Source organism: Physeter macrocephalus, chromosome 1, assembly GCF_002837175.3.
Source record: "Physeter macrocephalus isolate SW-GA chromosome 1, ASM283717v5, whole genome shotgun sequence".
Taxonomy (NCBI): domain Eukaryota; kingdom Metazoa; phylum Chordata; class Mammalia; order Artiodactyla; family Physeteridae; genus Physeter; species Physeter macrocephalus.
Window position 1 is genome coordinate 85,158,860 of NC_041214.2, and position 18,206 is coordinate 85,177,065.

General features: G+C 40.5%; 1 protein-coding gene across 1 annotated transcript in view; it reads right to left on the minus strand.

The window, feature by feature from the left end:
• The window catches only part of ATP13A4 (ATPase 13A4), a 152,765-nt gene that overhangs the window by 34,909 nt on the left and 99,650 nt on the right, over window positions 1-18,206 (minus strand). The window contains exons 11-17 of the mRNA XM_024124313.2: window positions 18,002-18,159; window positions 17,204-17,392; window positions 14,156-14,217; window positions 9,503-9,653; window positions 7,851-7,937; window positions 7,468-7,621; window positions 6,199-6,310 (exon numbers count right to left, since the gene is read on the minus strand). Of these exons, the coding sequence (XP_023980081.2) occupies window positions 6,199-6,310; window positions 7,468-7,621; window positions 7,851-7,937; window positions 9,503-9,653; window positions 14,156-14,217; window positions 17,204-17,392; window positions 18,002-18,159 (913 nt within the window). The remainder of the gene's footprint in view (window positions 1-6,198; window positions 6,311-7,467; window positions 7,622-7,850; window positions 7,938-9,502; window positions 9,654-14,155; window positions 14,218-17,203; window positions 17,393-18,001; window positions 18,160-18,206) is intronic.

Below are 18,206 nucleotides of genomic sequence, written 5' to 3' on the forward strand. Positions count from 1 at the left end.
CTATTTACAATAGCCAGGACATGGAAGCAACCTAAGTGTCCATCGACAGATGAATGGATAAAAAAGATGTGGCACATATATACAATGGAATATTACTCAGCCATAAAAAGAAACGAAATTGGGGGATTCCCTGGTGGCACAGTGGTTATCTGCCTGCCAATGAAAGGGACACTGGTTAGTGCCCTGGCCAGGGAAGTTCCCACATGCCACAAAGCAACTAAGCCTGTGTGCCACAACTACTGAGCCTGAGCTCTAGAGCCCGCAAGCCACAACTACTGAGCCCATGTGCCACAGCTACTGAAGCCTGTGCACCTAGAACCCGCACTCCGCAACACGAGAAGCCACGAGAATGAGAAGCCTGTGCACCGCAACAAAGAGAAGCCCCTGCTCACTGCAACTAAAGCCCACACACAGCAATGAAGACCCAACACAGCCAAAAATAAATAAATAAATACATTTATTTTTTTTTTTAAAAAAAGAAAAGAAATTGAGTTATTTGTAGTGAAGTGGATGGACCTAGAGTCTGTCATACAGAGTGATGTACGTCAGAAAGAGAAAAACAAATACCGCCTGCTAACACATATATATGGACACTAAAAAAACCCAGAAAAACAAAATGATTCTGAAGAACTTAGGGGCAGGACAGGAATAAAGATGCAGAAGTAGAGAATGGACTTGAGGACATGTAGAGGGGGAAGGGTGAGCTGGGACAAAGTGAGAGAGTGGTATGGACATATATACACTACCAAGTGTAAAATAGCTAGTGGGAAGCAGCTACATAGCACAGAGAGATCAGCTCGGTGCTTTGTGTCCACGTAGAGGGGTGGGATAGGGAGGAGATATGGGGATGTATGTATATGTATAGCTGATTCACTTTGTTACACAGCAGAAACTAACACAACATTGTAAAGCAATTATACTCCAATAAAGATGTTAAAAAAAATAAGTGAGGCACAAGATAAATAAAACATAAAACAGTTTCTCTAGAAATCAAAGCTAGAGAAATCTATGGTATTATAGTCCCAAGAGGCATGAGGCCATAATCTCAAAAAAGGAGCCCTTCTTTTGAAGCCAAGCTTCTCTCTCCCTCCCTGTCTCTCTCTATCTCTCAGCAGGTAGCATTGCTTCTCTACATAAAGTGTGAATGTTTCTGCAAACAAGTAAATTCTCCGAGGCTCCTGACCATCACAAGAACATTTCCAAAACCTTCCACAGGACCAAGTGCAGGGGAGTATATTTGGGATTGTGGTTTCAAAGATTCTTCCATGATTCATTTATCTGAGGCCCAGATACCTCTAGCATACACAAGAGCAAGGCACCAGGACTGCCCAATTCTGGTCGAAATACAGATGAAAGCAAAAAAGCCAACGTGCCTTGCTTGTCTCAGTGCTGGGCCTCACTTCAATCAGGGGCCCGAACTAGAATTAGGGACACTCTCCAGGACACTGCTAACACCTCCACTGGAGTGGCAGAAAGTGGACACAGCTGAACTACTCACCTCAGAGCTGGCTCAGAAGGATAGCACTTCCTATTTTTCTGAACCTGGCATTTAAGTCTCTCCATAATCTGATTCCAAATGATCTGTTCAGCTTCATCTATCACTAAATTCTTTGTTCACCCCGACCTCCAGCCAAGTTGGACCACTTACCATGGGTGTACTCCGTACACAACCTCTCTAAACATTTGCTCTCACAGCAGAAACTAACACAACATTGTAAAGCAATTATACTCCAATAAAGATGTTAAAAAAAATAAGTGAGGCACAAGATAAATAAAACATAAAACAGTTTCTCTAGAAATCAAAGCTAGAGAAATCTATGGTATTATAGTCCCAAGAGGCATGAGGCCATAATCTCAAAAAAGGAGCCCTTCTTTTGAAGCCAAGCTTCTCTCTCCCTCCCTGTCTCTCTCTATCTCTCAGCAGGTAGCATTGCTTCTCTACATAAAGTGTGAATGTTTCTGCAAACAAGTAAATTCTCCGAGGCTCCTGACCATCACAAGAACATTTCCAAAACCTTCCACAGGACCAAGTGCAGGGGAGTATATTTGGGATTGTGGTTTCAAAGATTCTTCCATGATTCATTTATCTGAGGCCCAGATACCTCTAGCATACACAAGAGCAAGGCACCAGGACTGCCCAATTCTGGTCGAAATACAGATGAAAGCAAAAAAGCCAACGTGCCTTGCTTGTCTCAGTGCTGGGCCTCACTTCAATCAGGGGCCCGAACTAGAATTAGGGACACTCTCCAGGACACTGCTAACACCTCCACTGGAGTGGCAGAAAGTGGACACAGCTGAACTACTCACCTCAGAGCTGGCTCAGAAGGATAGCACTTCCTATTTTTCTGAACCTGGCATTTAAGTCTCTCCATAATCTGATTCCAAATGATCTGTTCAGCTTCATCTATCACTAAATTCTTTGTTCACCCCGACCTCCAGCCAAGTTGGACCACTTACCATGGGTGTACTCCGTACACAACCTCTCTAAACATTTGCTCTAGGCGCTGTAAGACGTTTCCTCTTATTTCATGGAGAAGGTTATAAGTTCCCTTTATCTGCCATTGAAACCCTTCCTATATTTTGAAACTGAGCCCACATGCACCTCCCCATAGAGACTTCCCCAGAGAGAAACACTTGCTCCCTCAACATATTACTCCTACCTCAATTTAGCTTGTATTTTATTTGTCCATATATTATCATTCTTTGCTATCTGATCTGTCTCTCTGTCTCAACTACTTAAAGGCAACCTTTCTCAGTTCAGTGACAAGTTCAACAATAGTCATGTGGTGCCCATCACAGAGGAGGTGCTCGGCAAACATTTGCCAGTTGAAATGCTCTACTGTCTGCTGTCACCATTTTTCACCAGGTGACCTAGGAAAATTTACTTCCTCTTTCAGAATTTCTACTACCAGAGGGTTCTCACAGGACCTAAAGTCAACCAGTCTGTCAGATCAATGACCATTTAGTGAACACACAAATACGTGCAAGGAACAGGTCTCTGGAAAGGGGAAGAGAATATGCAGGGACTATAGTAGCTCCTGACTCCAGAGATTTGACATTCAGCTTGGGGGAAAAGATTAGACCTGACCACTTTTGTTACATGGAAGGCTGGGAAAGTATCATGATCATGTGCAAATAAGAGTCCTATGGCATCAAAGAGGAAGGTGAAGTCATTTCTGGGTGGAGTGATTGGAGAAGCTTTACGAGAGGAGGTGATATTTGAGCTGCTCTTTGAAGGATAACTTAGTTGATGCTTGACTCAGGTCCTCTAATCTTTCTAGTGGCCCTCATACACAGGCATCAGGTTTTAGACATTTTCAGAGATGACTGACATGGTCCAACCGCAAGGCACCAGATCGGGCCAAGAAAATGGCTGCAGGGTCAAGCATCTGACAAAGTCTGCAACCCACTTTGGCACTCGTTTTTCTGGTTCCTCTGGTACATGGGCTTCGTAGGGTTCAGTGCACGTAATCAGGAGACCAGCATTCTAATCCCAGCTCTGAGACTACCTTACTGTGTAACTATGGGCAAATCATTTTCATTGTCTGGTAATCTATCTCTACTTTTATAAAAGCAGGTGGTGAAACTAATGGATCTGCAAAGTCTCTTCTAGCTCTAACATGACATGATTCTTCTTTTCATTCAATCTGAGCCAGAAAATAAAGAGAAGACGTAGTCCCTTGAAGGGGCTCATGCTCTGCAACTTGGAATAGCATGCCCTCTTTTCCTGCTTCCTGCATAGACATTATACCTCCTCCTGAAGCACCTAAAATTAATGAAGAATGGGGATTGTAATACAAAGGAGCATTGTCACTCCTGTGATTATACTTCATGTTCTTAAAATCTATGTGATTTTTAAAAGGTGAAATATGCATAAAGTGAACCAAGAACCATCAAAGAAATTATAATATCAGTGCTGGAAGCACTCTGAGTAAACACACACACACACAGGCACACACACACACCCCAGAAAGAATGTTCTGCTCTAATCACGGATTAGAAAGGCTAGGTAAATTGACTTAGCTAGAAGTATATATAGTGGTGATGTGTCTTTAACACAAGATTGGCAGATTGACGACCTAAGCTCAGATCCTCCCAGTGAACTTGGGTATAGACGTTACCAGATTTTGAAAAGTTGGAATTTCAACGCTGTGAGAGTCAACGGTGACTCTCTTGTGTGTCACCATTTCCCACTGCCCGTGTGCCTCTGCCTGAGTACTTTGTTACATGCACAAGCCCTAAAGCCATGAGTTTGAAACTTGATTTGCAAATATTTTATTATAATCAGAAGCAGCAGCTTAGCAGCCAGAATCTTGATAATATGTGTCAACAGGCTCTCAGGAAACAAAGTTTCATTCCCAATTCTGCCACCCCACAGACCTAAGTTTCCTCATCTTTAAAATGTGCGATCCAATCTCAAAGTTCACTTTTAGCTCTCTGATTTGAGCAAACTGGGTTGATTAAATTACAACAAATATCCAGAATGTAATAACCAAAGTTTTAAGGGTCACAGTAAGCTGGCCCGCTCTCCTGGGGCCAATAAGTCCAGGGATTCAATGACTTTGGATGAGCCACTTCCCACTCTGGGCCTCACCCACCATTCACAAAGAGACAAGGTTGGGACACATCAGTGATTCTTAGCAGGGGCGACACTGCCCCTAGAGGACATTTTGGAAACTTTCTAGACGTGCAAAATGTTACCCTGCATCCCACATGACTTTTGAATATTTTACAGGACATTCATGGACACTAAAAAATTGTTGATACTTTCCTAAGCCAGTACAGAATTATACTGTTTATTTCACACTATTATGATACTATTTAGTGTACTGTGTTTTTATAGTAAATATAATACTACGATATTATAAGCAAATATAAAATTATTTATACTTCTCTTAGCTCTGTTTTACATATAAACACAAAGTATTTTTTACACATTTTTAATATTCTATTGAGTTTTCCAGGAATGTAACTACCATATACAATGAGAGGAGGGTGTTCTATTTTATTCCGTTTTACCAAGAGTTTTTAGCCATTTCACAGTCACCTTGCTGACAGTAAAACTGCCAGTGGTACTTGAGACTTTGGTGTGTAACACACCTGTATCAGTCTGCATTCCTGAATGTTACAGCTCCAATGATTCTACATAGGGTGCAAGAAACATATTGCTTCATTTTGTTTTAATGGAGTCAGCTGTGTATTTATGGAACTATTTATTACTTTTCATAATGCATTGTAGTTTTAGCTTCGATTTTTACTATATAGAGGGCATTATATTTCTTTTTCACAGAGAATATGTGCAGATCATGTTACATATGAATTTTATTTTCTTATATTAAAGGAAGTGATACATAATATAGTTACAGTAAGACAGTGTTGAATCTGGCAGGGTTGAAAACAAATATATTAGACCTCCCAAATTTAAAATCCTAAATAACAAAATAAGCCTTGATTATCTCCACAGCAGTGTTACCAATAGTGGCTAACAGAGAGTATTGGAAAATGAAATAAACACCATAGTCTGAAAACAGTGGAAAACAGTGGAAAATAAAACAACAAATAAATTTGAATTACTAATTACTCCAGTCCATTTTAGCTTTTGAGCATCCTTATTTTAATCTATACATACCAAAACTCCCTTAGAATGGCCTCTCCAGGTTTTTCTTGTTTTTCTACATTACCTAGATTATATATTGAGTCCAAGCTATATTTATTCATTTCATTAAGTTGTGTATTTTTTATCAAGATTTTTTTCAGACAAGTGTTATGTTTTCTTTCAACAAATTCACCAACTATGATAAAAAATAAAAATAATAAAATCCTAAAATAGCTAATTAATTAATTAAATACCAAAAATAATTTAAAACCAAACTTATATTTGGTTCAAAATGGGGGCATGACCACAATTTCAAACTCTCAGAAACATGGGTTGTATTCATAAATCTGTTTTCACAAAGCTGTACAATCACATCATATTTTACAATTTATACAGCTATTTCTCATCAGTTCTCCCAGTCAGTGTTCACATCAGCTTTGTTATTTAGGCAGGGCAGGGATGACTATATCCCCATTTACTAAGTTCAGAGGCATTTCATGCACACAAATTCAGTAAGTGGTGTTGCTGGGTCCACTGCCCAGTCTGGTGCATCGTCCCACGAAACTATTCTGCTTTATCAAAATTCCCCCCACCCCATTTACCTCATCAAAGCAGTGGTATGATGGTCCATTTCCAGCTTTTTGTAGGCCAGTCCTATGACCCGGAAGCCCTGTGTCGTGTAAATCTGAAGTTCACTAACAAAACTAGTTGGTACTGTTCAGAAAATAACACAAGATTAGTATGCAATATGAACTCAGCTAGTCCTGGGAGAGAAATTCTTTACAAAGAGATCCAACTCTTGCCCAAGAAAACACACCTCTAAAAATGTACACAAACAAGTCAGTGGGAATCTTAAATATTACTACATTGTCACGGTTGACCTCTTGGGATCCAGTGAAGCAGAAATGAAAAGGAAGCATTCAAAAAACAAAAAAACAAAAAGAAGAAGAAGAATGGGAAAAGTGTATGATTCTTTTTTTCCCCAGTTTAACCATCAAATATTTATTGAGTCTACTATGGGTCAGGAATTAGCTATGCAGAGATTGCACTGCAATTGCCACTCTGAGGATCTTTGTCTAGTAGGGTAACAGCCAGTAGACTAACAATACAATCGAATGAGATCCTTGCTATGATCCAGGCAGTTACAGCACGCTATGGAAACACTTGGTGCATCTATCAGGCAGGGAGGATGTGATTAGATGGAGAAGGGAAACGGCATTTTGGCTGAGGGAGCATCATGTACTCAGGCACAGGGCCATGAGACAGCAAACCTTGATAGTTCATCTCAGGGGGAGCACAGGATGTGAAGATAGGAGTGGTAAGGAAACTCTGGGAAGTTTGAGAGGAGTCAGATCATGAAGGCCTTAGATATGATCCTAAAGGAGATTATCCTGGAGCCTATGGGAAGCAACCAAAGAATAAAAGCAGGAATGTGCTAACATAATTATACTGTGTGACAGAAAAACCAATCTGGTCACAGCGTGAAGGGTGAATTAGAGTAAGGGACACTGGGGAGCAGGGAACAAATTCACCAACTATGAAGTGATCCAGTGGAGGGATGATGAGGGCCTGAGGTGATGGAGTGACAGGGCCATGGATTAGCAATTGACAAGACAGCAGCACTGAGGGAGAGAGAGGAATCCAGGAAGAATCCTAAACTGGGATGGGGGAGTAGTACTTTCATTCACTAAGATGGGAAATATAGAGAGTGAGAAAGATAAGCTTGGTTTTGGTACCGAGTTTGAGATGCCAGTGAGTCATCCAATTGGTGATGACCAGTAGGCAACTGGATTCATCGATCAAATGCTGAGGGGACATATGTAGGTTGGAAATACAGATTTGCACATTGTAATATAAGTCTGTCCACTTACCTGTCTCAGGTTGGCAAAAGCTGGCCACCCTCTCTGGTGCACCTTTCATGAATGCCAGCCAGTCACCCCCCATCTCTTGGACAATGACTGTCATCCTCTGCAGCGCTGATGAGAATGGGAACTGATGCAGGATTGCAATTCCTTCCACGGGGACCTGGATGAGGGATGGGGAATGGAGAGGGACACACCACATAGCTTCTAGCTATTGGAAATTAATTACGCCTTTTCCAATCCTTAGTTTAGCAAATAAGGGAAACGAGGTCTCACCAATTTTCACATGTGGAATTCAAAGAAGACACATCTCTGAGCTTTCAAAATTGTGGGCCTGACAGGACTTTCCTTCCGAGTTGGGTTTTGCGGGGTAGAGAGCAGGCAAGTCTTACCTGGCTGGCTGTTTTGCAGGGCTTAACAACCATGGCACATGCCGGTGCTCCCTTGATGCGGAAATCATGCCCGGAAACCACCATTTCCTATTTCAAACAGGATGTTTCATTGTAGAGAATTCTTTCTTGTTCATCCACTAATACTGTGCTCAAACCCTTCCCTTGAGAAAATCTCAAGCCATCTCAATGTATTCTTCTCCCTCAGCTACACAGAGGTGAACCAGACTCCATTCGCCACACAAAAAAATAATGCATCGGAAATGCTACGAACTTGAAGGGCAGACACTTCTGAATCATTCATGCAATTTCTCCTGCTTTCTCTGCTGGAATGTGCTGTATAAAGGCTCATTCTCCATTTCTGAAGGGCTTAACTTGAAAACACTGAGCGTGAATGGCCCGCACCTGACTGCCTTTTTCCTCCTGGGTCACTGTTGCTCCTGGTCTTCCCTCTCTGTCTAATTTGGAGTGATGGTCCCCAGGGTACGGCAGGGCAGGGACTGTGATGTATGTGGTTAATGTTCAGTAAACACTCAGTAATTGCTATAATAAAGACCCTAAATTATAGTCAAAGGAACCATTTATCCAAAGATGCCAAAATGCTTTATAATCATCTCATTGAGTGGCAGAAAAAAATCTCAGAGAAGAAATTATAATCCCTACTTAAAGGTACAGAAACAGTAACCCAGGAAGGATGGAGAAAGTTACATCAGACTGCTACAGAACCATGCCCTGTTAGCGTTGGAAGGGACCCTAAAGATTGTCTCCTTCAGGGGGGCTCACACATGTATCACAGGGGCCTGGAGCTGAACCAGGCTATAGGGGGTGGAGGTGGGCTTGTAGCTAAGTAGGTGGGGATGTGTGTTCCCTAAGCTGTGCTTTTACTCCCCATTTTCTATCTCAACCAGAGTAACTCCAACGATTTGTTTTGTGTAGGATGCTTTTGAATAAAATTTCCTTTTAAGAAAAGATTCCAGCTTTTTTGTTTTCTTTTAAGTGAACACTGCTGGTCTAATTCAATCCCCTCATTTTAAAGTTATGGAAAACCCCAACAGGAGTGATGACCTCACAAGGTGAAGGAGTCAATCAGAACAGAGCCAAGACTAGAACCAGGAGAGCCGGATTTCTCCTCCTGAACAAGGCCATTTGATCTGAAATCTACTTCAGAGTCTCAACAAAATCCCTCATGGTTTTCCTTTTTATTGTCTAGTCTTAGAGAAAAAATTTATGCTAAAATAGTAGGAATAAAACTCCTGGTAACAATGAATTATCCTAAGCACTGGGACAGTGATGTTTCCTAATCCCCATGTTCTAGATAACTCTGAAACCAGACGTGGCTCATACTACAGCTGGAAAGGGTTAGAAAATAATTATATAATAATTATACTAATACTATTGAGCTGGTAATATATTCCAGGCACAGCACCAGGGATTTTTTTTAATGTGTCCTTCCACTTAATCCTCATAATAACCCTAATATGGAAATACACTGTACAGAGGAGAAAACTGGGGGCTTAGATGAGTTTGCCCTTCACTGCCATATGTACTCCATATTGGAGACCTCGCGTTTTATGAGTATTGAACAGCTATGGTAACACCTGGCTTGGTCTGGCATTGAAGAAGCTTCTTAGAATCTTTGAAGAACAGAAGCTTACCCAGGTAGTAGCTTCAAACATTTTGAGGTCCAGTGGGTCTCCATGGATGGTCCCATCCAGGAGGATCAGAGAATGGCAGCTGGCCATGGCTGCATACAGTGGGCCCCATGGCAAAGCCTTGCCTGAGGCAAAGTTGTGGACTTCCTGGAAGCTAAAGGAGAAAAGGGAAAGGGCTTTAGTCTATTCCTCCAGGCCAGATTGGAGCTTCTGGAGGTGACCATCCTTTTAAAAAATAAGTTAATATGCTTTGTTACATTACACATCCACACTCTAATCTCCCCAAATGAATAGTGCTTCATTCATCCATCGTCCTTACATAAGTTCAATGAGTATGAGGAAAAAATCCTGAGGTTCTCTCAAGTTCTTTCTTCCCTCTTTTCCTTACCCTGTCTCTGGCACTGATTTAAATCCAGAGGTACAGAAAGAGCTAGAAGTATCACCCTTAGTTCTAAGTATGTCCACTCCCACCTGAGCTTCCAGACCACTTTATCTCTTATGCTGTGAGACAGAACAGGCTAGCTCATACTATAGCTACTTGTGTATATCTGTGTATCTCCTTCAGTCTATTCTTCAGGGCAGGGCTGTGTCTTCCATATCTCTCTCTCCAACATATCTGATGTTTGGTCCACAGTAAACAGTCAACAAATTTAAGAGCAAATAAATGAATGAGTTGGTTACCGGAAATCTGAAAGACCATAATGGTAAAGAAATGAAATTTTTAAAAGACATTTTGAAAAGGACACGGCATTCTCCTCTTCCTCCCTGGCATCTAGGATCTATATTGCAGCCATCATTACCATTGCTTCCCGTAGAAAGTGCCCTCATCTAAAATCTACCGAGATACAACTCAAACATCATATGCAGGGTTCTTTTACTAACTCAGAGTTGAAGTCATCAAGTTTGGCATTGGGCCTACAAAAGGATGTCCTCTGGACCTTATTGGTCAGTCCCTTCTTACATGTTTAGCACAGTAAGTGGTTCACAAGGCAGGCCATACTATTTGGTGGACCCTGAGCGGCTGAAGGTGCTTCCTGGATTAAGGCCAAATCTGATTCTTGGAGCCATTCAGAATCTACTTGCTCCTCCTCCTCCACATGTCAACTTCCTTCAGATTTGCGGGCCAGCTTGGCTGTACCCCCTTTAATACTCCCTTCGTCTGGGATTACACAGGAACCTCTATCTGTGCTTCCAATGTGCAGTTTCCAGACCTCTGACGTTCCTAGTTACTGTTTCTTGAAAGAATTTTTTATTTATTTTATTTATTTATTTATTTATTTTTGGCGGTACGCGGGCCTCTCACTGTTGCGGCCTCTCCCGTTGCGGAGCACAGGCTCCGGACGCGCAGGCTCAGCGGCCATGGCTCACGGGCCCAGCCGCTCCGCGGCATGTGGGATCCTCCCTCCCCTGCATCGGCAGGCGGACTCTCAACCACTGCACCACCAGGGAAGCCCCAAGAATTTGTATTTTTTACTATTTACCATAGTTTGTCTTAAAACATGGTCTCCAGGATCAGACTATTATCTCTCATGAGAGTTTATCTGCATTTCCTTCGGTTGCTCTAGCGTTTTGTTCCTGAAAGCATATACATCAGAATGTTAACTCGTAATTCAGCCATATTTCTTCCTGTTTTTCTCATTCAAGCTTCCTTAAGAGTTCAAAAACCTCTCGACTGAGCCTGTTGATCATATCATTATATATTGAAAGATCAAGTTATCTCAGTGGTTACAATATGTCTCTGGTATTTTAGTAAACATCTAAAAGGAAGCAGTCACCATCAGTGATTAACACAGATTCTCAAGCTCACACTGTAAAGCAAACACAGATCAGGAAAAAATAATCTTATCTTTAAGATGGCACACAAACTGTCTTCCATATGTAATTCTGAATACACAGTTCTGAGTTTGGGAGGATTGGGCAAGACCCCGGTTTGCACAAAAATAAATAGAACCCTCTGTCATCCCTGACCTTGAACTATTATTTGAATGTTTATGACTTATCAAGACCAGGTAGCTCAGGTAGACTTCCAATGACTTTGAAGTACCTGGCACATTAGGCAGGCCCTCTTTGGAAAAGATAAGAATTATTAGAAATGAGCTTACATTTTACAATAAGATATTTAACAGCAACTAAGTCAAGTGCTGACTTCTTGCTTAGAATGTAATCTGTTTTCTCTTATTCTATCAATTAAATTTTTCAATTAAAAAAACTTTGAGGGAATTCCCTGGTGGTCCAGTGGTTAAAAATCCACCTTCCAATGCAAGGGACATGGGTTCAATCCCTTGTCAGGGAACTAAGATCCCACATGCCATGGGGCAGCTAAGACTGAGCACCACAACTACTGAGCCTGTGAGTTCTAGAGCCCATGTGCCACAACTAGAGAGTCCACGTGCTGCAAATACTGAGCCCGCGCACCACAGCTAGAGAGAAGCCTTCACACCACAACAAAGATTCCACATGCCGCGACTAAGACCTGATGCGGCCAAATAAATAAATAAATACTTTAAAAAATTTTAAAAAAAACTTTTAATTGCTCTTTTAGTCATTTAGAGCCAACTTTTACCTTTCTGAAAGAGGGAAAGGAGGGAGGGGGGAAGGAGAGTGACAGGTTGGATTAATCTATCAATAATCTAAATAGTATATCAATAATTTAAATTTGACAAGTCACTTTTAGAAACAGAAAGTTTTAAAAGTTTTGTGAATAAGATGATGTCAATTCAATAAGGAGAAGAGCATTCAAAAGATGGAACATATTAAGTTCACTTTAAATAAACAAACATTTATTGTGCATCTACTTTGTGTGCCTGCTATAGTGCTATATGGCATTACGGACACAGAATATAAATAAGAAAAAGACTGCTCTCTGAATGCTCACATATTTGAATAAATGCATACATTTTTTATAGACACTGAAACAGGAAAATACCAAAAACAAGAAGACCGGGTATATATCCAAATCTATCTTCAAGAGAAAATGAAAAGAACTTTAGAATATTACCACTTGTAACAGCCTCCTTCTATAGACTACAATGGTTAGAAGCACCAGGATTAATTTTTCAACTCCAGAAATGGACTTGTTTATAAATAATACATTAATATGAAAATGTGTTAAACATATATAATTAAAACATTTTATGGATACATCTTATGTCATTTGCATAATGCAGAAAAATCATGATGTACCTTTTATGTATAAGATGCTTTGTGATTTAGGTTGCAAGTATGAGAGGGAAATATTTTCATTAAAAAAACAAAACCTGAGCTCATGCAGCTCAATATCTAAAAAACAAACAACCCCACCAAAAAATGGGAGGAAGATCTAAGCAGACATTTCTCCAAAAAAGCCATACAGATGGCTAAGTGGCACATGAAAAGATGCTCAACATCACTAATTATTAGAGAAATTCAAATCAAAGCTACAATGAGGTATCACCTCACACCGGTTAGAATGGCCATCATCAAAAAATCTACAAACAATAAATGCTGGAGAAAGTGTGAAGAAAATGGAACCTTCCTACCCTGTTGCTGGGAATGTAAATTGATACAGCCACTATGGAGAACAGTAAGGAGATTCCTTAAAAAACTAAAAATAGAGCTACCATATAATCCAGCAATCCCATTCCTGGGCATATATCTGGAGAGAACCATAATTCGAAAAGACACATGCACCCCAATGTTCATTGCAGCACTATTTACAACAGCCAGGTCATGGAAGCAACCTAAATGCCCATCGACAGACGAATGGATAAAGAAGAAGTGGTACATATATACGATGGAATATTATTCAGACATAAAAAGGAACGAAATTGGGTCATTTGTAGAGACGTGGATGGGATGACCAATAAGGACCTGCTGTATAAAAAAATAAATAAAATGAAATTCAAAAGCAAAAAAAAAAAAAGACAAAAAAAATTAATTAAAAAAAACCTGAAATCACCTATACCTCAATTTAAAAAAAAAAACCTCAAAACCTGAATTTGTCATATGTTTGTGTTCTGATCAGGCTGGAAGTTGCAGTGGGGAGAAAAAGCAGGCAGAGAAGCAAACTCAAACAAGAGACCCCCAGCAGAGGGACATGCAAATCTTTACCACGTTAAGTTGTAAACTGCCAAAACGGAGTCCATTCTGGCCAGAAAAGAGGAGTTTCTGGCAGCCAGAAAGTAGTGTTGCCAGAACTAGAATACCAAGGAAAATGAAGTACACTAGCTGTGGTTCTACAGATGTTCCTCGTCCTGAAATTCAGTGTCTACAAGTCAGGGCAGTGTTCCTCCTAGCACATGGAAAGGCTTCAGTTTATACAAGCAATGTTACCTCCTTGAAGGACAGTGTCTTGGTACTGTCCAAATGACACACACTGGCCCCGAACTAATATGCTGACAGCAAATCACATTTTAGCAAAGATTTAAGTGTAGTGTCAAAACTTGCCCTTCATCTCCTGGGTTCTGTGAGTGTCCCAGGGCTGGGACTGGGGTGGAGGAAATATTCACGTTTTAGTGAGCTTTGGACGTAGTCAAGAAGAGAAATTAAATGAAGATACTCTGGCAACTACTGCTCACCAAAGCCAGTGCCAAAATCTTTCCATTATTAGTAATCAGGAAGAAAAACAAAGAGTTCTGGGAAAAGAGAAATGACAATGCATTTGGTCCCAGTACTCACCCACTCCTATCACAGGGCACGACTCCCCAGAGATCCAAGCCATCCCTTGTTAAGGTACCTGTCTAAACAGAAACAAGCGCTCGATTGACTCTGAAGATGCAGCAGCCCCACAGTGACACTGATAAGCTATGTTTTAACAGGAAAATATATGTCACAACACATGATCAAGATCAGCTCTTCAAGGAAGGACACAATAAGGTGGGTATCTGGTGTCCTGGGTGGAAGATTTGATGAATTCATAGCAGTTGTGTGACAAGCTGGCACTTAATCTCTTTGAACTTTAGTGTTCTCAGCAATAAAGGGAAGAAAACGGTACCTGCCTTACATATTTCAGAGGCTTGTTTCGAGAATTTAACAGAAGACTGAATGGATGGGAGAGTCCTTGGTAAGCCTGCTTTTAAGAGCTATAAAATGGTGAGTCTCCACAGATATAGAGAACACATTCGTGGTTGCCAAGGAGGGGGGCGGTGAGGAAGGGATGGATTGGGAGTTTGGGATTAACAGATGCAAACTATTATATATAGGATGGATAAAAAACAGGGTCCTACTGTATAGCACAGGGAAATATATTCAGTATCCTGTGATAAACCATAATGGAAAAGAATACGAAAAAGAATATATATATGTATAGCTGAGTCACTTTGCAGTGCAGCAGAAACTAAACACGACATTGTAAATCAACTATACTTCAATACAATTTTTTAAAAAATGGGTGAGTCCCAGCATTCATAGCAAAAGTTAAAAGTATGTCATCAGAAACAAGTAATGGAAGTAGAATTTTTCACTGTTCTAAAGAAATATTAGAGTTTGCTATTTGACATCTATTTGGTAAAAAGGGGTTTGTTGGTATTTCTCTCAGTGCGGTATAGTGATGAAGAGCTTGGACTGGGCTAAAACATCAGCTGTGTGACCTGGGCCAATTTTTAATCCCCCTAAACATCAGAGCCCTTATCAGTAACATGGTCATAATCATATAGGATTGTTTTAAAGATTAAATGAGATACTACAAAGTGCTTAACTTAATGTCTGGCATAGAGTAAGAGCTGAGAATAATGATAATTGCTCATAATTATTACTGAATTTTAATTCAAATTCATATCACAATTATCTTTCCCACCCCCTGTTTCCTTTTCCAAGTCCAAGGATAACATGATCCTAGAACCAGAACATCTTTTCTTATGATGCTAGTTTGATCACGAAATAACATTGAGATGGTGGCAAGAGCCATGTTAACCTTCTGTTCTTGGTAGATCTCTCTGATATTCAAGTAATTATAAAATACAGCTCTGATCCCATTAATTCTCTGCTATCAAAAACCTTCACTGTACTGTTTAATGGGTACCGAGTTTCCGTTTGGGAAGAGAGAAGACGTTCTGGAGATGGATAGTGGTGATGGTTGCACAGAAATGTGAATGCACTTAAAGCCACATAAAAATGATTAAAATGGTAAATTTTATGTTATGCATCCTTTGCCACAATAAAAAATAAATTAAGAAAATGGAAAGCAACAATAAAAAAGAAGAAAAAACACCTTCAATGGCTCCCCACTGCCTAAAGAGTATGTAAAAATTTCTTAGCCATACATTTGAAGTCTACAACACCCTCTCCCATTACTAATGTTCTGCTCTGATCAAAATGCCACTCTATCGCTCTCCTGACTCCTTGCCCACATTCGTCTGCCTACAATGTCCTCGGGTTGTATATCTTTTCGAATTTTCTGTATTATGATATTTGACATGTTACGAAATCTCTCTCTCTCTTTTAAATCTATTTTTAATTGTGAAAACAGTGGTTTACATTATATGTTATAAATAAAATTATATAAGTTTTGTGTGTACAGCATTATAGTTCTACTTCTGTATACCATACAGTGTGCCCACCACCAAAAGTTTAAGTTAAGAAACCTTTCTGATGGACAGACTACCTCCTTGGGGCTAGCCAATTCTTAGAGATAACCAGGGTCTCAGCCAACAGCATGGCTTTGATATGCAAACTAACCAGTCAGGAGTCATACCTTCTCTATCTGACCAGATTCCCCAGGAAACAGTCTCTCTGACTTAATCACCCCAGCACCAGCTACTAGACAACGAAAGACCAAAGCCCACCAAAATCATTCACACTAGCCAATTGTCGGCTGTGGCAATACCCTGCTCTGTCTTGCCCTTCCTGCAGAAACTCCTATAAAGGCCATAACCCAAGCACTCCCCTCACTCCTGCTTTGCTTCCTGATCAAAATCTGGCCTTCCTCCTGGGGCCCTGCCTGGTGAGACACGGCTCTTCTGTCTAGGGGAACCGTGAGTAACATTAAACTTTTCTTTCAATGGCATCGACCTCTGCCTGCGGTCACTTAGTCACCTTTAAAAATTAAGACCCAGGCACAAAACAGCCCTTCATTTCCATCTTACCCTCTTACAGCTCTCCCCTTCACGCCAGCACATGTGTATATAGACAAAAAGAATATATTCAGGAGAAGGTAGAATAAGAGGCTGATTGGGAGTAACTGGCGTGGGATCAAGGATTATTTTAAGCAATATACTGCAGATGGGAAAATATAGTAAGGGATTGACTGGGGATTTATTTTAACCAAGTCTCATCGTAAGACACAGCTAAATAAACTCTTCCTTTTTTATTCATTCATTAATTCAATGAATATTGACTGAGCACTGACTGTGTGCCAGGTAACGGTCCTAGCATTAGGGATACAGTAGTAACCGTAATACAAGTCTTAAATTTTGTTCTTTGCATGAGGGTATTGACTACAGAGGGACAGAATGCTATTTTAATTCATTGTGTTTCATAGAATACTGGAGGTGGAAGAACCCTAAAATATTCACCTATTCCGTCCCTACTCTTCCTTCTCTAAACCCTAGAATCTGAGAGCTCAAGAGATGTATCTGTCCTAGATCACACATCCAACCAGAGACAAAAGGAAGTCAGGTACCCAGTACCCACATCTAATGTTTCCTGCCTCACAAGAGTGTAAAGTACCTGTGCATGATGATAGTGATGATAAAAATGTCACTGAGGATGAGAATGAAACACACATACCTTGTCAAAGCAGACAAGGTTTAACTGTCCACATACATTAATCCTCTGGGGGCTAATACAAAAGATGCCTCTCTTCTTCAGCCTCCGCTGGGCATAGATAATGCCTGTGGTCAGGGCAGCAGGTAAAGCGGGAGGAACCGCAATTGTGATGACATCAAGGGCTTTCTTCACCACCTCCTCCGGAGGTTCCTGGGAAGACAAAGTCCCTCTTTAGCTATTACAGATAAATCAACCATGAACACTTTTATGCATGTGACTTTTTTCTTCCTTTTTGTTTACTTCTTTAGGTCAAATTCCTAGAAATGATGTGAGCGGGCCAAACATGGTTTAAAGGGTATGAACACGTTTATGGCTCTCAATATATTTTGCCAAAGTGCAATGAAAAAGCTTGTAACAATTCATACTGCTACCAGCGGAGAACAATGTACCAGTTTGCCATGATCTCACCAACACTGGGTTTTATTTTAAATTCCTCGTTTAACAGCTATAAAATACTACACTATTGGAATAAACATCCTCAGACTGAAGATGAAAAAATAGTGTAAGGAAAAGTCCAAGAGTAGAGGCATGTTGATATCTCAATAAACAAAGTGTTTTATCCCACTAGATCTGATGGCTATTATGGAACTTGGTGATCAATTGCTTATATTGGGCATCTGGGAGTATATAAGCAGGTTTCAGTGTTTGGCTTTGCTTTCCCAGGTTTGAAAACTGTGCCTTATATTAAGGTCAATATGGAGAGTATAAAATATAGATGAGTGTACGTGTGCGTGTAGTAAAAGAACAAAAGCTGTTTACCCCACTGAGCACATAGACGCACAAAGTATAGATCATCCCGATGGTGGCTGTCCCTACAAGGCACAGGAGGAACCGGATGGCATCCCTGTAGAGCTTAAAATTCATCGGCTTGGGGTAGAGAATAGATCTCACGAGGTCCCCCTTTGCAGTGTTGAATCCTGAAGCAGCAAACACACACCTCATACTCTCAGGATGACAAATACTA